The sequence below is a fragment of the Oncorhynchus mykiss genome, chromosome 2 (genome assembly GCF_013265735.2).
Source record: "Oncorhynchus mykiss isolate Arlee chromosome 2, USDA_OmykA_1.1, whole genome shotgun sequence".
Taxonomy (NCBI): Eukaryota; Metazoa; Chordata; class Actinopteri; order Salmoniformes; family Salmonidae; genus Oncorhynchus; species Oncorhynchus mykiss.
In genome coordinates this window covers 25,102,635-25,119,499 of record NC_048566.1, presented here as the reverse complement: position 1 = coordinate 25,119,499, position 16,865 = coordinate 25,102,635, and the positions used below count along the sequence as shown (strand labels likewise).

Sequence of the window (16,865 nt, the reverse complement as noted above, 5' to 3'; positions counted from 1 at the left end):
GACTTTTTTCTACATTACAGAGTTATTCTAAAATTGATTACATCATTTCTACACATTTTTACAAATGTATAAAAAAAAACTGAAATATCACAGACCATTTACTCAGTACTTTGTTGAAGCACATTTGGCAGAGATTACAGCCTTGAGTCTTCTGGGGTATGACACTACAAGCTTGGCACACCTGATTTGGGGAGTTTCTTTCTTTCTTCTCTGCAGATCCTCTCAAGCTCTGTCAGGTTGGATGGGGAGCATCACTGCACAGCTATTTTCAGGTCTTTCCAGAGATGTTCGATCGGGTTCAAGTCTGGGCTCTGGCTGGGCCACTCAAAGGCATTCAGAGACTTTCCCCTGAAGCCAATCCTGCGTTGTCTTGGCTGTGTGCTTAGGGTCATTGTCCTGTTGGAAGGTGAACCTTCACCCCAGTCTGAGATCCTGAGTGCTCTGGAGCAGGTTTTCATCAAGGATCTCTCTGTACTTTGCTAGGTTCATATTTCCCTCCATCCTGACTAGTCTCTCAGTCCCTGACGCTGAAAAACATCCCCACAGCATGATGCTGCCACCACCATGCTTCACCGTAGAGATTGTGCCAGATGTCCTCCAGATGTTACGCTTGGTATTCAAGCCAAAGAGTTCAATCTTTCATCAAACCAGAGAATCTTGTTTCTCATTGTTTGAAAGTCTTTCGGTGACTTTTGGCAAACTCCAATTGGCTGTCATGTACATTTTACTGAGGAGTGGCTTCCGTCTAGCCACTACCATAAAGGCCTGATTGGTAGAGTGCTGCAGAGATAGTTGTCCTTCTGGAAGGTTCTCCCATCTCCATAGAGGAACTCTAGAGCTCTGTCAGAGTGACCATCAGGTTCTTGGTCAACTCCCTGACCAAGGCCCTTCTCCCCCGATTGCTCAGTTTGGCTGGGCAGCCAGCTCTAGGAAGAGACTTGGTGGTTCCAAACTTCTTAAGAATGATAGAGAACACTGTGTTCTTCAGGACCTTCAATGCTGCAGAAACGTTTTGGTTTTGGTACCCTTCCCCAGATCTGTGCCTCGACACAATCCTGTCTCGGAGCTCTACGAACAATTCCTTCGACCTCATGGCTTGGTTATTGCTCTGACATGCACTGTAAACTGTGGAACCTTATATAGACAGGCATGTGCCTTTCCAAATAATGTCCAATCAATTGAATTTACCACAGGTGGACTCTAATCAAGTTGTAGAAACACCTCAAGGATGATCAATGGAAACAGGATGCACCTGAGCAAAATGTTGAGTCTCATAGCAAAGGGTCTGAATACTTATGTAAATAAGGTGTTTCTGTTTTTCATTTTTACTGAATTAGCAAAAATGTGTAAAAACCTGTTTTGACTTTGTCATTATGGGGTGTTGTGTGTAGATCGATGAGGAAAAAATAAGGCTGTAATGTAACAAACTGTGGAAAAAGTCAAGCAGTCTGAATACTTTCCAAGTGCACTGTAGATGTCTCTTTAGTCCCACTGCTTTGTTATTCTAATTACAAAGATGACAGGATATTTTCATGTTCTATTTCGTGTGTGGTATCATTAAATAACTTTTTTTATTTGATCTTATCTCCTCCCTATTCCTCCATATTCTCCCCTTTATCTGTTGCACAGGTTGTGAGTCAGGACAGGATTGTATGCAGTTCATATTGAGTTCTCTGTATGCATGCTTTGAAAGATGTTTATCAAATCAAATCAAATTGTATTGGTCACATACACATGGTTAGCAGATGTTATTGTGAGTGTAGCAAAATGCTTATGCTTCTAGATCTGACAGTGCAGCAGTATCTAACAGGTAATATCTAACAATTCCACAACAAAACCTAATATCCAACAAATTCCACAACAACACCTAATACACACACTCTTGTAAAGGAATGGGATAAGAATATACACTATCAGTTGAACTCAAATAAGGAGGTTTCTTTATTTTACTATTCTCTACATTGTAGAATAATAGTGAATACATTAATACTGTGAAATAACACAAATGGAATTATGTAGTAACCAAAAAAGTGTTAAAAAAATCCAAATATATTTTAGATTTTAGATTCTTCAAATAGCCACCCTTTGCCTTGATGATAGCTTTGCACACACCTGGCATTCTCTCAACCAGCTGCACCTGGAATGCTTTTCCAACAGTCTTGAAGGAGTTCCCACATATGCTGAGCACTTGTTGGCTGCTTTTCCCTCTCTCTGTGGTCAGGGGATTGTGGAGGCCAGGTCATCTGATGCAGCACTCCATCACTCTCCTTCTTGATAAAACAACCCTTGCCCTTATAAGGGCACAAGGCGAGACCCAAATGCAGACACAGGAGGCAGATGGTTGAGCTCCGTTATTTATTATGACAAAAGGGGTAAGCAAATGGCAGGTCGGGTGCAGGCGAGAGTTCATAAACCAGGTCAGAGTCCAATCTGCAAACTTGATGATTACCAGGCGATAGGCAGGCTCAAGGTCAGGGGTTGGCAGAGTGGTCAGGCAGGCGGGCTCAGAGTCAGGACAGGCAAGGGTCAAAACCAGGAGGGCGAGAAAAGAGAGACTGGGAAAGCAGGAGCTGAGAAATAAAAACGCTGGTTGACTTGACAAACAAGATGAACTGGTGGGGGTGGATACAAGCACAAGGACAGCTGAAGCAGATCAGGGTGTGACACTTACACAGCCTAGAGGTGTGTTGGGTCATTGTTCTGTTGAAAAACAAATGAAAGTCTAACTAAGCCCAAACAGAAGGGATGGCGTATTGCTGCAGAATGCAGTGGTAGCAATGCTGGTTAAGTGTGTCTTTAATTCTAAATAAATCACAGACAGTGTCACCAGCAAAGCACCCCCACACCATAACACCACCTCCTCCATGATTTAGCGTGGTAAATACACATGCAGAGATCATCCGTTCACCCACACAGCGTCTCACAAAGACACTGCGGTTGGAACCAAAAGTCTCAAATTTGGACTCCACACCAAAGGACACATTTCTAATGTCTAATGTGCATTGCTCGGGTTTCTTGGCCCAAGCAAGTCTCTTCTTATTATTGCTGTCCTTTAGTGGTGGTTTCTTTGCAGCAATTCGACCATGAAGGCCTCATTCACACGGTCTCCTCTGAACAGTTGATGTTGAGATGTGTCTGTTACTTGAACTCTGTGAAGCGTTTATTTGGGCTGCAATTTCTGAGGCTGGTAACTCTAATAAACGTATCCTCTGCAGCAGAGGTAACTCTGGGTCTTCCATTCCTGTGGCGTTCCTCATTAGAGCCAGTTTCATCATAGCACTTGATGGTTTTTGCGACTGCACATGAAGAAACTTTCAAAGTTCTTTAAATTATCTGTATTGACTGACCTTCATGTCTTAAAGTAATGATGGACTGTCGTTTATCTTTACTTATTTGAGCTGTCCATAATATGGACTTCATCTTTACCAAATAGGGCCATCTTCTGTATACCCCCTACCTTGTCACAACACAACTGATTGGATCAAACGCATTAAGAAGGAAAGACATTCCACAAATGTACTTTTAACACGGCACAACTGTTAATTGAAATGCATTCCAGGTGACTACATCATGAAGTTGGTTGAGAGAATGCCAAGATTGTGCAAAGCTGTCCTCAAGGCAAAGGTGGCTATTTGAAGAATCTCAAATATTAAATATAGTCTGATTTGTTTAACACTGTTTTGGTTACTACATGATTCCATATGTGTTATTTCATAGTTTTGATGTCTTCACTATTATTCTACAATGTAGAAAATAATACAAATAAAGAAAAACCCTTGAATGAGTATGTGTTCTAAAACTGTTGAACGGTGGTGTATAAATATAAAATATATGGATGAGCAGTGACAGAGCAGCTAAGATGCAATAGATAATATAGAATAGATAGTGTAGGATACAGTATACAGTATATACATATGAGATAATTAATTTGAGATAGGTAAACATTCATAAAGTGGCATTACTAAAGTGACATTATTAAAGTGACTAGTGTTCCATTTATTAAAGTGACCAATGATATCAAGTCTGTAGGTAGGCCTCTCTGTGCTAGTAATGACTGTTTAACAATCTGATGGCCTTGAGATAGAAGCTGTTTTTCAATCCCTTTGTCCCAGCTTTGATGCACCTGTACTGACCTCGCTTTCTGGATGGAAGCGTGGTGAACAGGCAGTGGCTCGGGTGGTTGTTGTCCTTGATGATCGTTTTTGCCTTCCTGTGACATCGGGTGTTGTAGGTGTCCTAGAGGGTATGTAGTTTGCCCCCGGTGATGCATTGTGCAGACCGCACCACCCTCTGGAGAGCCCTGCGGTTGTGGGCGGTGCAGTTGCCGTACCAGGCGTTGATACAGCCCAATAGGATGCTCTCGATTGTGCACATGTAAAAGTTAGTGAGGGTTTCCGTGACAAGACACATTTATTTCAGACTCCTGAGGTTAAAGAAGCACTGTTGCGCCTTCTTCACCACACTGTCTGTGTGCGTGGACCATTTCAGTTTGTCGGTGATGTGTACACCGAGGAACTTAAAACTTTTCACCTTCTCCACTGCTGTCCCGTCGATGTGGATAGGGGGGATGCTCCCTTTGCAGTTTCCTGAAGTCCACGATCATCTCTTTTGTTTTGCTGACATTGAGTGAGGTTATTTTCCTAACACTACACCCTGAGGGCCCTCACCTCCTCCCTGTAGAGTGTCTCGTCATTGTTGGTAATCAAGCCTACCACTGTTGTGTCATCTGCAAACTTGATAATTGAGTTGGAGGTGTGCATGGCCACGCAGTCGTGGGTGAACAGGGAGTACAGGAGGGGGCTGAGAACACACCCTTGTGGGGCCCTAGTGTTGAGGATCAGCGGAGTAGAGATGTTGTTTCCTACCTTCACCACCTGGGGGGCGGCCCGTAAGGAGGTTTAGGACCCAGTTGCACAGGGTCCTGAAGAGGGTCCTGACCCAGTTGCACACTTCATGATGACAGAAGTGAGTGCTACAGGGCGTTAGTCATTTAGTTCAGTTACCTTGGCTTTCTTGGGAACAGGAAAAATAGTGGCCTACTTGAAGCATGTGGGGACAGCAGACTTGGATAGGGATTGATTGAATATGTCCGTAAACACACCAGCCAGCTGGTCTGTGCATGCTCTGAGGACGCGGCTAGGGATGCTGTCTAGGCGGGCAGCATTGCGAGGGTTAACAAGTTTAAATGTTTTTCTCACATCGGCTACGGAAAAGGAGAGCCCACAGTCTTTGGTAGCGGGCCGTGTCGGTGGCTCTGTATTGTCCTCAAAGCGCACAAAGAAGTTGTTTAATTTGTCTGAAAGCAAGACGTCGATGTTCGCGACGGGGCTGGTTTTCTTTTTGTAATCTGTGATTGTCTGTAGACCCTGCCACATACGTCTTGTGTTTGAGCAGTTGATTGCGACTCCACTTTGTCTCTATACTGACACTTTGCTTGTTTGATTGCCTTAAGTAGGGAATAACTACACTGTTTGTATTCAGCCATATTCCCAGTTGCCTTGCCATGATTAAATGCGGTGGTACATGCTTTCAGTTTTGCGCAAATGCTGCCATCAATCCACGGTTTCTGGTTAGGGAAGGTTTTAATAGTCACAGTGGGTACAACATCTCCTATAGACTTCCTTATAAACTTGCTCAACGAGTCAGCGTATACGTCAATGCTGTTCTCTGAGGCTACCAGGAACATATCTCAGTCCACGTGATCGAATCAATCTGGGAGCGTGGAATCCGATTGATCAGACCAGCGTTGGATAGACCTAAGCATGGGTGCTTCTTGTTTCTTGTTTTAGTTTCTGCCTATAGTAGGGGAGCAACAAAATGGAGTGGTCAGATTTTCCAGAAGAAGGACGGGGGAGGGCCTTGTATGCATAGCGGAAGTTAGAGTAGCAATGGTCGAGCGTGTTTTTCTCGCTCGTTTGCATAAAGTCCTGTGAAGTTCCTTGATGGCTGTCTTGGTATCTGTTTGCGGGGGGATATACACAGCTGTGATGATAACCAAGGAAAGTTCTCTTGTGAGATTATACGGTCGGCATTTGATTGTGAGGAATTCTAGGTCAGGTGTACAAAAGGACTTAAGTTCCTGTATGTTGTTGTGATTACACCATGAGACGTTAATCATGAAACAGTCACCCCCACCCTTCTTCTTACCGGAGAGATGTTTATTCCTGTCGGCGCGATGCACTGAAAATCCTTTTGACGTCTCTCTGATATCCAATAGTTCTTCCCAGCTGTATGTAATAACACGTCAAGGTTTTCTGGGCTAACAACGTAAAAAATATTACGTAAAAAAACAAAATACTGCACAGTTTCCTAAGGATTAAAAGCAAAGCTGCCATCTGTATCGGCGCCATCTGTATGTGTTTTTGGTGACATGGGAGTTGCACTTCATGTGTGTTAATCGGTTTTTGTGGTTAGGTAGTTGTGTGTAGTGTTGTGTGTATTTTGCTGATTGTGTGTTATGTTGTTTGTTATTTCCTCAGGCAGATTAGATGAATAATGAATTTTCTCTCGACATGGAAGACAGGCCGTAATTAAGGAGAGAGGAGTGAGGCAAAGAGCTACTGGTCTGACACGCACACACACACACACACACACACACACACACACACACACACACACAAACAGCACCACATGGTACACACATGACACACACACAGTGGTGGCAAAAATATCCAATTGTCATACTTTAGTAAAAGTCAAGATAGCTTAATAGAAAATGACACAAGTAGGCCATTATTGTAAATAAGAATTTGTTCTTAACTGGCGTGCCTATTTAAATAAAGGTTAAAAAAATATATTATAATAATAATTAAATGAATACTTTTGGGAGTAAGGGATTTATTTTTCTCGTTTCTTTGGGAATGTAGTGAAGTAAAAGGAAAAATAGTCAAAAATAGAAATAAAGTACAGATACCACAAAAAAACTACTTAATTAGTACTTAAATTAAGTACTTTACACCACTGCACACGCACGCGCTCGCGCGCGCACACACACCCACACACACACACCCGGAGGGTTAAGGCCTCTGCAGCTCCTCATGGGTGAGAGTGGTGTGGTTTGTTACCAGATCACAGGGCTGTCATTGACTATTTATTTTAGTCCCCACAATCCAACTTTTATGCTGCGCGCTGGGGAGTGGGGAATCAAAGATTCCTTTCATTTCGGCAGCACTCAGTGGCCTCAGATCACGTTTTTCCCATCCCGCCGCAGCTCTCGCCCTGTGCGCCCCTGCGCAGTGTCAGCGTTTGGGGCAGGGATGCGCTCCGTCGCCGCGGTAAATTGCACGCTTTGTACTTCACTGACAGAGGGAGAAATAGCAGTCATTTCCTTCTGATAGCCCGGGGGTTGTTGCAACCCTCATTTACTCTCTCTCTCCGATCTACCAGAATATGAGACTGAGGCACTGTTTACACAGCAAGCATAAACAGCGTCATATCGTTGATGCATGGAGGCAATGAGCTAGATTCCATCCCAACTTCTTGAACTTTTACTGACCTAAATGTCCTGATATTAAACACGTATTATTACAGTTTTTGAAATATTGCACAAGATAATTATCGTTTCATCCACCAAGCTTTCTGCCACTCCCATCTGTCACTCCCATTATACTTGTCCTACATGGCACTCCCATCTGTCACTCCCATTACACTTGTCCTACATGGCACTCCCATTTGTCACTCCCATTACACTTGTCCTACATGGCACTCCCATCTGTCACTCCCATTACACTTGTCCTACATGGCACTCCCATCTGTCACTCCCATTACACTTGTCCTACATGGCACTCCCATCTGTCACTCCCATTACACTTGTCCTACATGGCACTCCCATCTGTCACTCCCATTACACTTGTCCTACATGGCACTCCCATCTGTCACTCCCATTACACTTGTCCTACATGGCACTCCCATCTGTCACTCCCATTACACTTGTCCTACATGGCAATCCCATCTGTCACTCCCATTACACTTGTCCTACATGGCACTCCCATCTGTCACTCCCATTACACTTGTCCTACATGGCACTCCCATTACACTTGTCCTACATGGCACTCCCATCTGTCACTCCCATTACACTTGTCCTACATGGCACTCCCATCTGTCACTCCCATTACACTTGTCCTACATGGCACTCCCATCTGTCACTCCCATTACACTTGTCCTATATGGCACTCCCATCTGTCACTCCCATTACACTTGTCCTACATGGCACTCCCATCTGTCACTCCCATTACACTTGTCCTACATGGCACTCCCATTACACTTGTCCTACATCGCACTCCCATCTGTCACTCCCATTACACTTGTCCTACATGGCACTCCCATCTGTCACTCCCATTACACTTGTCCTACATGGCACTCCCATCTGTCACTCCCATTACACTTGTCCTACATGGCACTCCCATCTGTCACTCCCATTACACTTGTCCTACATGGCACTCCCATCTGTCACTCCCATTACACTTGTCCTACATGGCACTCCCATCTGTCACTCCCATTACACTTGTCCTACATGACACTCCCATCTGTCACTCCCATTACACTTGTCCTACATGGCACTCCCATCTGTCACTCCCATTACACTTGTCCTACATGGCACTCCCATCTGTCACTCCCATTACACTTGTCCTACATGGCACTCCCATTACACTTGTCCTACATGGCACTCCCATTACCCTTGTCCTACATGGCACTCCCAGGGGCTTAACATTTTGATACGCACCATCCTCGTATTGTTTTTCCATTTGATCAATTAAAGCTCAAATAAATCCTCACACACAGTTTTGCATAGAAGTTGAATTCAGTTGTATGGATGAAATCATTAATTCATTGATTCCCCTGTTCCCCATGCTACAGGTCTCCCCACCTCACCTCGACTTGGAGATCCACCGGGCGCTGGGTCGGGTCCATCCATCGGTCGTTGTGCAGGTCCCCTGTTGCTTTAAGCAGTGTGTTTTTTCGACCAACAGGAGGCGTGTCTTCCCCACGGCCGGAGCGGAGCGCAGCAAGACGCGAGTCTGAAGGAACCGATCTGGCTCGTCTCTCTATCGGAACAAATCAACTACTTTCTCAGCTCATTCTATTCGAAGGTAAGCGTCGCATCCTTTTTAAATTTTTATGATTGTCTTTCCGTTATTTGTGCAATTTAACAGCTTGTACTCCCCTCTGCTTGGGCGTGTAAGGTTCGAATGCCTAGTATGTTGGATTTTACAGGTGAGACAGAAGTGAGAGAATTAAGCTATCCACCTCGTCTCTTTTATCGAAGAAATTACACAAAACGTGACGATTATACATCACACTAAGCCTCCCGATCTACACAGGTTCATTTACACTAGTCTACTTGAAGTTGAATGCTGTATTTATATTTTGGGAATGCGGCGCGTCGTGTCAATGTGCGCTCTGCGCACCTCTGCCAGTAGAAACAATGAAAATGTCTTAAAAGGTTACGACTTGTTAGTTAATAGGACAAAACCCTGTAGATACTTGTATGTCTTCCTTCGACTCCTATTTAAAATGCGTGTCCCCTCTCGAGTCCCTCCTCTCGTTGCTGATGCATACAATGTCGTGGGGTTGAAAATACATTAATGGGGTCATTAAATGTATACCGTACAAATCTTGGCTGACAGTGGCGTTGAAGTTATCCGCTTTATGAATGATCCATATATAATGTGTAATCAAGCTGGGTGGAAAGGAACCGACTGGCTACGCATGTAAATTCCACAGCTGATGAGCACATAACCCGCGCGCACCACAGCATTAAATCAAGTTCATGATCAGATGGTAGATGGTTAATTGCACAGTGCCATAAAACAGCACCGATGATGCCCAAAGTGCTATTTGGAAAGCTCTTACAAAGTAACCAGTAAAGGCTGGTCGTTAAACTGGGATATGTATAAGAATCTCTGCTGAAATAGTTTGCGTTTACAAATGGCATCCGTGCCAACTGATTCGCTCATTGCGCGCCACTGGCTTTATGTGTATAACGTTTTAAAGCATTTGACTTAGCCTACAAAAGTTAAAATATGACATTGACAATGTTTTCATTTAGTAATGGCCGAAGAAAAAAATACAAAACATTTCAGTGTAATTGTATTTATCTTCATGGATCCCATGCGTAATTTCCTCATACTCGGTCAGCTGAATGGTATTCCAAAACTAGATGGAAAAATATATATATTGGAACGGGTTAGTTTAAAGAGAAACGAGGCGTATATTGTTTCTTTATAAACAAGTAAACAGTTAAAAGTCACTGCGTTTATCCTCAAAAATACCTCGGAAGCATTTATCCATATCCGTCACCCCATTAAATGTACATTTTATGACACCTAGGCACTATAGGTTAATTACATTTGAATCACCATAAATCCCTGTCGACCGTTGTCTTTTCACTGGGTCATCTCGGCACATTTGTATTATTTATTATTGAGGGAGAGTGAAAAAACACTTTCTTTCGGGGTTTAAGTCAACATTTAAATACCTAACTATATGTGCAAGTTACACAAGGAATTAAACGAGACATCATATGGCTTAACAAAAGAGAATGAATCCGATCACACCAGTCTTTGGAAAAACAGATAATGGGTCGGTTTGTCAAACGGAGAAAGAAAGGAGTTATTAAGTAGGCGTTTGTCTTACTTTCAGTCAAGCTGATTGAGTCAATTTGCATGACTTGAAAATATTAGTGACGCCATTGGAGGCTACACCATCGAAAATCCACCCGGGTTCTCGTGCAGCAGTCTCAAACACTGACTGCAATAAAGGTGCTTCACAGCCCCTCGTATATTTCACGGGCGGCTTGAAACGCAGACGCAAGCAGCTCTCCTGTTCGGAAATACTTGTCGAATGCTCTCGGGAGCTGTTAATTAAATGACGGCAGAGGCTATATGCAACTCTGAATTTTCAAAGTGAAAAAAAGAAAGACAAAGAAACATTAATATTATCCTCAACCAAACACTGGTTGGGCTATATGTAAAGTTAGGTCTAATTCGAGTAGTGTTCGAAGGTTACCGCGACGCTGTCCATGGTGCTGAAATCCACGCTGCACAATCCTACAGATATGGCCAGTGAAGGTGAATACAACTACACCTGGCGTGGGTTTAGTGAAAAGGAACACAAATATATTGCATCTACTGTATAGACCTAATGACACAAATAATATGCTAATGATTAATATCTATATAATTAATACATATACATGAATGAAACAGTATTATGCTTTTAGAGATAAACATGACATCCAAGTGTAATGCATCTTTAATAACTGTTCCCTGTACTTTTGGACTGTGTGTAGAATAGGCTAGTCCTGTCCGTTTCCAACGTGATGTCGTACCCTTTATGGTCCTGGGGTTTAGATTGTATGACAAACACAATGTTAAAGTGTTTTTTAGGTGTTATCTATATCTTAAAGACTCTGCTTAACGACTTAACGACTCAAGACAATATAATTGTAATATGTAATCATATTCCTAGACTTAGGCCTATGAAACAGAACACAGATTCTTGAAATTTGAAGTTAATTGATGACAAAAAAATCATGGCATTCTAATTGTATAACTTCACAAGTAATTGAACAACAAGCCTACTTTGATATTGGCTGTATAACGTTTTAATTACATGAGCTGAGAATAAATCTATTTCACAACTTCGAATATACATTTTTAAATGAAAGTTCTACAATGCTATAATCTTCAGCCCATGTTATTGACAATTGTCTAACAGTACACTCCTAGAAAAGAAGGTTCTGGATAGAACCAAAAAGGGTGCTATGCTTCCATCATATATGGCACCCCCAAAGGTTCTATATAGAAGCGAAATTAGTTCCATATAGAACCCTATATGGAACCAATTGTGGTTCAGTGAAGAAGAACCCCTGTGGTTCTGATAATAGAACCCTATAAAAGGGTTCTAAATATAATCTTTAGGGGTGACATATATGAAGCAAGAAATATAACACTTTTTGGTTCTATTCTGAACCTTTTTTCTAAGAGTGTATAATGCCAAAACTAGCAGAACTAGACAATCGAAAAGCACGTCTTTCTCAGTGACAGCATAGCTCGGTGAAATAAATGATCAGCTCAGCAATAGGCTATTCATCAAAATTGGACTTGTGACAGTTTTGGTTCACAAACCTCTCACACGACTCCAAGGCTGAGCAATTCCGATCTAGAGAGGCAATCTTTTTAACATCAAAGATTGATTTTAAAACCGCTCGGGCATGGCACCAGTCCACTGGCAGCAGCCACGGCCATTGAATGAACCGAGCAAAACCGTGAATAACATAGCGAGAGTACCGGGTGCCAGCATGAGACACCCGGGGAAAGATTGCCATTTCGATGTCAGATATGGATCGGAAGCGATGTGTGTTCGGCAGCACCTGCGAAATATACCCAGTCTCTCTCGCGCTCACACTAATCTTGGCTCGACGTCAGATGCTGTGCGGCAGTGCAGCAGAATGCTAGCTTCAGACAGCTGAGACTGCCTGGAAGGTTTAGGCTCGCTAGCCTGCTGCAATTCTGCCAGCGCGCCAGCGTTCGTCTCTAGAGACGGGATTTTGACTGGGCAACTCAAAACCCCCTTCTCCCTCTTTTCATGTCCATCTCTCTTTCAGACCGCCCGTGAATGGATTTCTCCCGGATTTGCCCAGACTAACATGGATGCCCCACCGTTAGCTGAGTGGGAAGGTTGTTTCTTGGCGCAGTGAGCTGGACACGCAGCGCTTGCTAATGGATCTGGGGAAACGACTGATACCTTCTCCCTGACTGACCATGCCGTGATCTTGCGCGTGGGCCGTCACCCTGCTTAACGTCAAAAGAAACATTTCGGGGGAATCTACCGATCCAGGGAATAAATACTGTGGCATCACACAGACACCATGAAGATTACCTCCCCGCTCATAAGTAAAGCGAGATTCAGGTGCACCGTCAGGCTTCTACTGCTGCTATTACTATGTGTGGGATATTCTCGCGGGATGCCACACGTTTTAAGATTTGGTAAGATTGTTATTTTCTTTCTCTGTTAAACATTCTTACTGTCTTGATGTAGTAGCCTAGCTCTTCACTAACTCTGTAACTGTAGCCATATCATGGCTTGGCGCCATAGTTGTCTTGTATACTTCCTAGTGGACGTGTTGCCGTGACCCCACGGGTCCTCTTGTCCCAGACTTTTTAGAGTGAGCTCGTGCGCCCCGGAGCCACATCCCCTCAATGACTGCTACCCCTCACAGCTGTCTAGGGACATTGCCTTATCTATTTTGTCCTCGAAACCTTTATGCATGACATCATTTCCATGCAGAATAATCCGACAGCAGACTAGTACAACTGCAGTCCATATATAAACATATATAGCCTACAATTATCCTCGCATAGCTGGATTTGATCATCATTTGTGGACCTTGTTTCAAATATGCGATGGAGGAAAAACAACATTTCCAAATAGCAGTGTCCGATTATGTCTTCATACCATGTGCCGGGTTGTTGGTGAATCATTTATGTTGGAGAATAAATTATTGGTGGAACTTGTTGCCATGGTGCTGATATTTCTAAGTTTGCATAATAAACCTAGTGTGTGTGTGTGTGTGTGTGTGTGTGTGAGAGAGAGAGAGAGCGAGAGAGAGAATGAGAATGAGAGAGAGCATGTAGTCAAAAATCTTGCAACAGTTGGCAACAATGTGGCGCCCTTGTTGATCATTACCTCACATTAATGTTAGTTACATAGATATTTGGATCATGTAGGCCTATTCATGGCCGACATCAACACAAGACCCATTCTTGTTATAGACACAATCAAAATAAGGATGAATCCTGATTGACGAAATGCGCGCGAAACTCAGGTTTAGCGCCAAATCCCCCATCCATTGAAATGTATATTTACACGTCCATTTCTCGAAGTATGATTTGGCCGATTATGAACAGAAAGAACCCTAACCAACCAAGCCATGTAGTTGAATATGAGTGCAGTGCTGTCAATGCCTACGCAACCATTGAACACAGCCATTAATGATGGTGACAGCCAGCAGCGTGACGCAAAGGATACATGCTTGTGTTTGATCTTGCCTTTCATTGTACGCTGTGAGTCCTGACACGTTACTATTAGCAACCATTTAAAGAAATGCATTGTTCTAACTGAGCACATCTCTTCCAAAGGTCGACTCCAAGGCAAGACTCTGTATAGGCCTATAGAAAAACATAGGGTAGGCTATCAGTGTATAGTATTGCACATGTATATAGGCTACCTTGTGCACTTGCGTAGCCCTGAAGGCCTTCACTGTTCTAAAGAACGCACGTGTAAAAGGGTAGAAAATGTGATCAGCAGTTTTCAGGGGGCACAGTAACTGTACATACAGTGTCTTGCAAATTATTCACCCCTTCTTGGAAATTTTCCTATTTTGTTGCATTACAACCTGTAATTTTTTTATTTGTTATTTTTTTCTCCCCAATTTCGTGGTATCCAATTGTTTTAGTAGCTACTATCTTGTCTTATCGCTACAACTCCCATACAGGCTCGGGAGAGACGAAGGTTGAAAGTCATGCGTCCTCCGATACACAACCCAACCAAGCCGCACTGCTTCTTAACACAGCGCGCATCCAACCCGGAAGCCAGCTGCACCAATGTGTCGGAGGAAACACCGTGCACATGGCAACCTTGGTTAGCGCGCACTGCGCCTGGCCCGCCACAGGAGTCGCTGGTGCGCGATGAGACAAGGATATCCCTACCGGCCAAACCCTCCCTAACCCGGACGACGCTAGGCCGGTTACAACTTGTTTCAAAAATGTATTTAAAAAAAAATAAAAAACGGAAAACTGGTGGTGCATATGTATTCACCCCCTTTGCTATGAAGCCCCCAAATAAGATCTGGTGCAAACAATTACCTTCAGAAGTCACGTAATTAGATAAATAAAGTCCACCTGTGTGCAATCTAAGCATCACATGATATGTCACATGATCTCAGTATATATATATATATATATATATATATATATATACACACACCTGTTCTGAAAGGCCCACCAAGCAAACGGCATCATGAAGACCAAGGAGCTCTCCAAACAGGTCAGGGACAAAAGTTGTGGAGAAGTACAGATCAGGATTGGGTTATAAAAAAACATCCGAAACTTTGAACATCCCATGGAGCACCATTACATCCATTATTTAAAAAATGGAAAGAAAATGGCATCACAACAAACCTGCCAAGAGAGGACCGCCCACCAAAACTCACAGACCAGGCAAGGAGGGCATTAATCAGAGAGGCAACAAAGAGACCAAAGATATCCCTGAAGGAGCTGCAAAGCTCTATAGCGGAGATTGGAGTATCTGTCCATAGGACTACTTTATGCCGTACACTCCACAGAGCTGGGTTTTACAGAAGAGTGGCCAGAAAAAAAAGAAAAAAAGAAAAGAATAAGCAAACATGTTGGGTGTTTGCCAAAAGGCATGTGGGAGATTCCCCAAACATATGGAAGATGGTACTCTGGTTAGATGAGACTGAATTTGAGCTTTTTGGCCATTTTCAAACCCAACACCTCTCATCACACCGAGAACAACATCCCCACAGTGAAGCATGGTGGTGGCAGCATCATGCTGTGGGTATGTTTTTCTTCGTCAGTGCCTGGGAAACTGGTCAGAATTTAAGGAATGATGGATGGCGCTAAATACAGGGAAATTCTTGAGGGAAACCTGTTTCAGTCTTCAAGAGATTTGAGACTGGGACGGAGGTTCACCTTCCAGCAGGACAATGACCCTAAGCATACTGCTAAAGCAACACTCTGGTGGTTTAAGGGGAAACATTTAAATGAAGAATAGGCAAAAATCCCAGTGGCTAGATGTGCCAAGCTTATAGAGACACACCCCAAGAGACTTGCAGCTGTAATTGCTGCAAAAGGTGTCTCTGCAAAGTATAGACTTTGGGGGGTGAATAGTTATGCACGCTCAAGTTTTCAGTTTTTTTGGCTTATTTCTTGTTTGTTTCACCCCCAAAAATATTTTGCATCTTCAAAGTGGTAGGCATGTTGTGTAATCAAATGATACTCACCCCCCCCCCCCAAAATCTATTTTAATTCCAGGTTGTAAATCCACAAAATAGGAAAAATGCTAAGGGGGTCAATACTTTCGCAAGCCACCGTATACAATTATCTGTACACGCTCACTGCTTCACAGTCGTTCATGTGATTTCTGTCATTTACTTTATCCCTCTAAGGAATTATACATCACACTGTATTCACCCGTCCACTGTAACTGTAGCCTGTCAGTTTTTCAGAAACACACACACACACACACACACACACACACACACACACACACACACACACACACACACACACACACACACACACACACACACATGCACGGAGGCCCTGATTGAAATGCACACAGCATCCGCACAAGCTGCCACTATGGCAACAAGCTGGGCCTCTGCTGCTACCACGCGTCAATCTGACAGCGCTGTCTCACTAACAGTAGAACGGGGAGAGTTGTCGGGAAGCATTAAGTCCTCCATATCGTCTGTGCTTCAACCACACTCTCCCCTCCTCCCCCCTGGTAATCCATCTCTGTGTGTGCCCCCGGATAATCTTTCTGTCTGAAGATACGCTTTCTATACACTTACACTTGTGTTCACAAAGTTATAATCTTCAAACTACCCCTTATATGCCTCGCTAGGACGGCCACGCCGGCTATACGTTGCAGGCCCAGAGGGAAAGTTTCAGCACCACTGACAGCAGAAAGCGCCTCCTCACGCCGGTGTATGAACACTGCTTTATTCTACTAGAGCAGAAACACACGTTTAGTGGAATGCTTGTTAAAGGAGCAGCTTTCTTTTGGCTGCAGTTGTGAAAGGTCTCCCTGCTCTGTTTAAAGACGGTGTTATCCTG

The 16,865-nt window shown here is 43.5% G+C and overlaps 1 protein-coding gene across 2 annotated transcripts in view; it reads left to right on the top strand.

Annotated features, from left to right (window-relative positions):
• The first annotated feature begins 8,916 nt into the window (after nt 1-8,916).
• Nucleotides 8,917-16,865, top strand: part of LOC110538828 (glutamate receptor ionotropic, kainate 2) — a 247,678-nt gene continuing 239,729 nt past the window's right edge. Inside the window, exons 1-2 of one of the 2 annotated variants that reach the window (XM_036943390.1) lie at nt 8,917-9,089; nt 12,608-12,989. In XM_036943390.1, coding sequence (XP_036799285.1) covers nt 12,872-12,989 — 118 coding nt within the window. In that variant the 5' untranslated portion in view covers nt 8,917-9,089; nt 12,608-12,871. The remainder of the gene's footprint in view (nt 9,090-12,607; nt 12,990-16,865) is intronic. The other variant, XM_036943381.1, reaches the window with a different exon arrangement.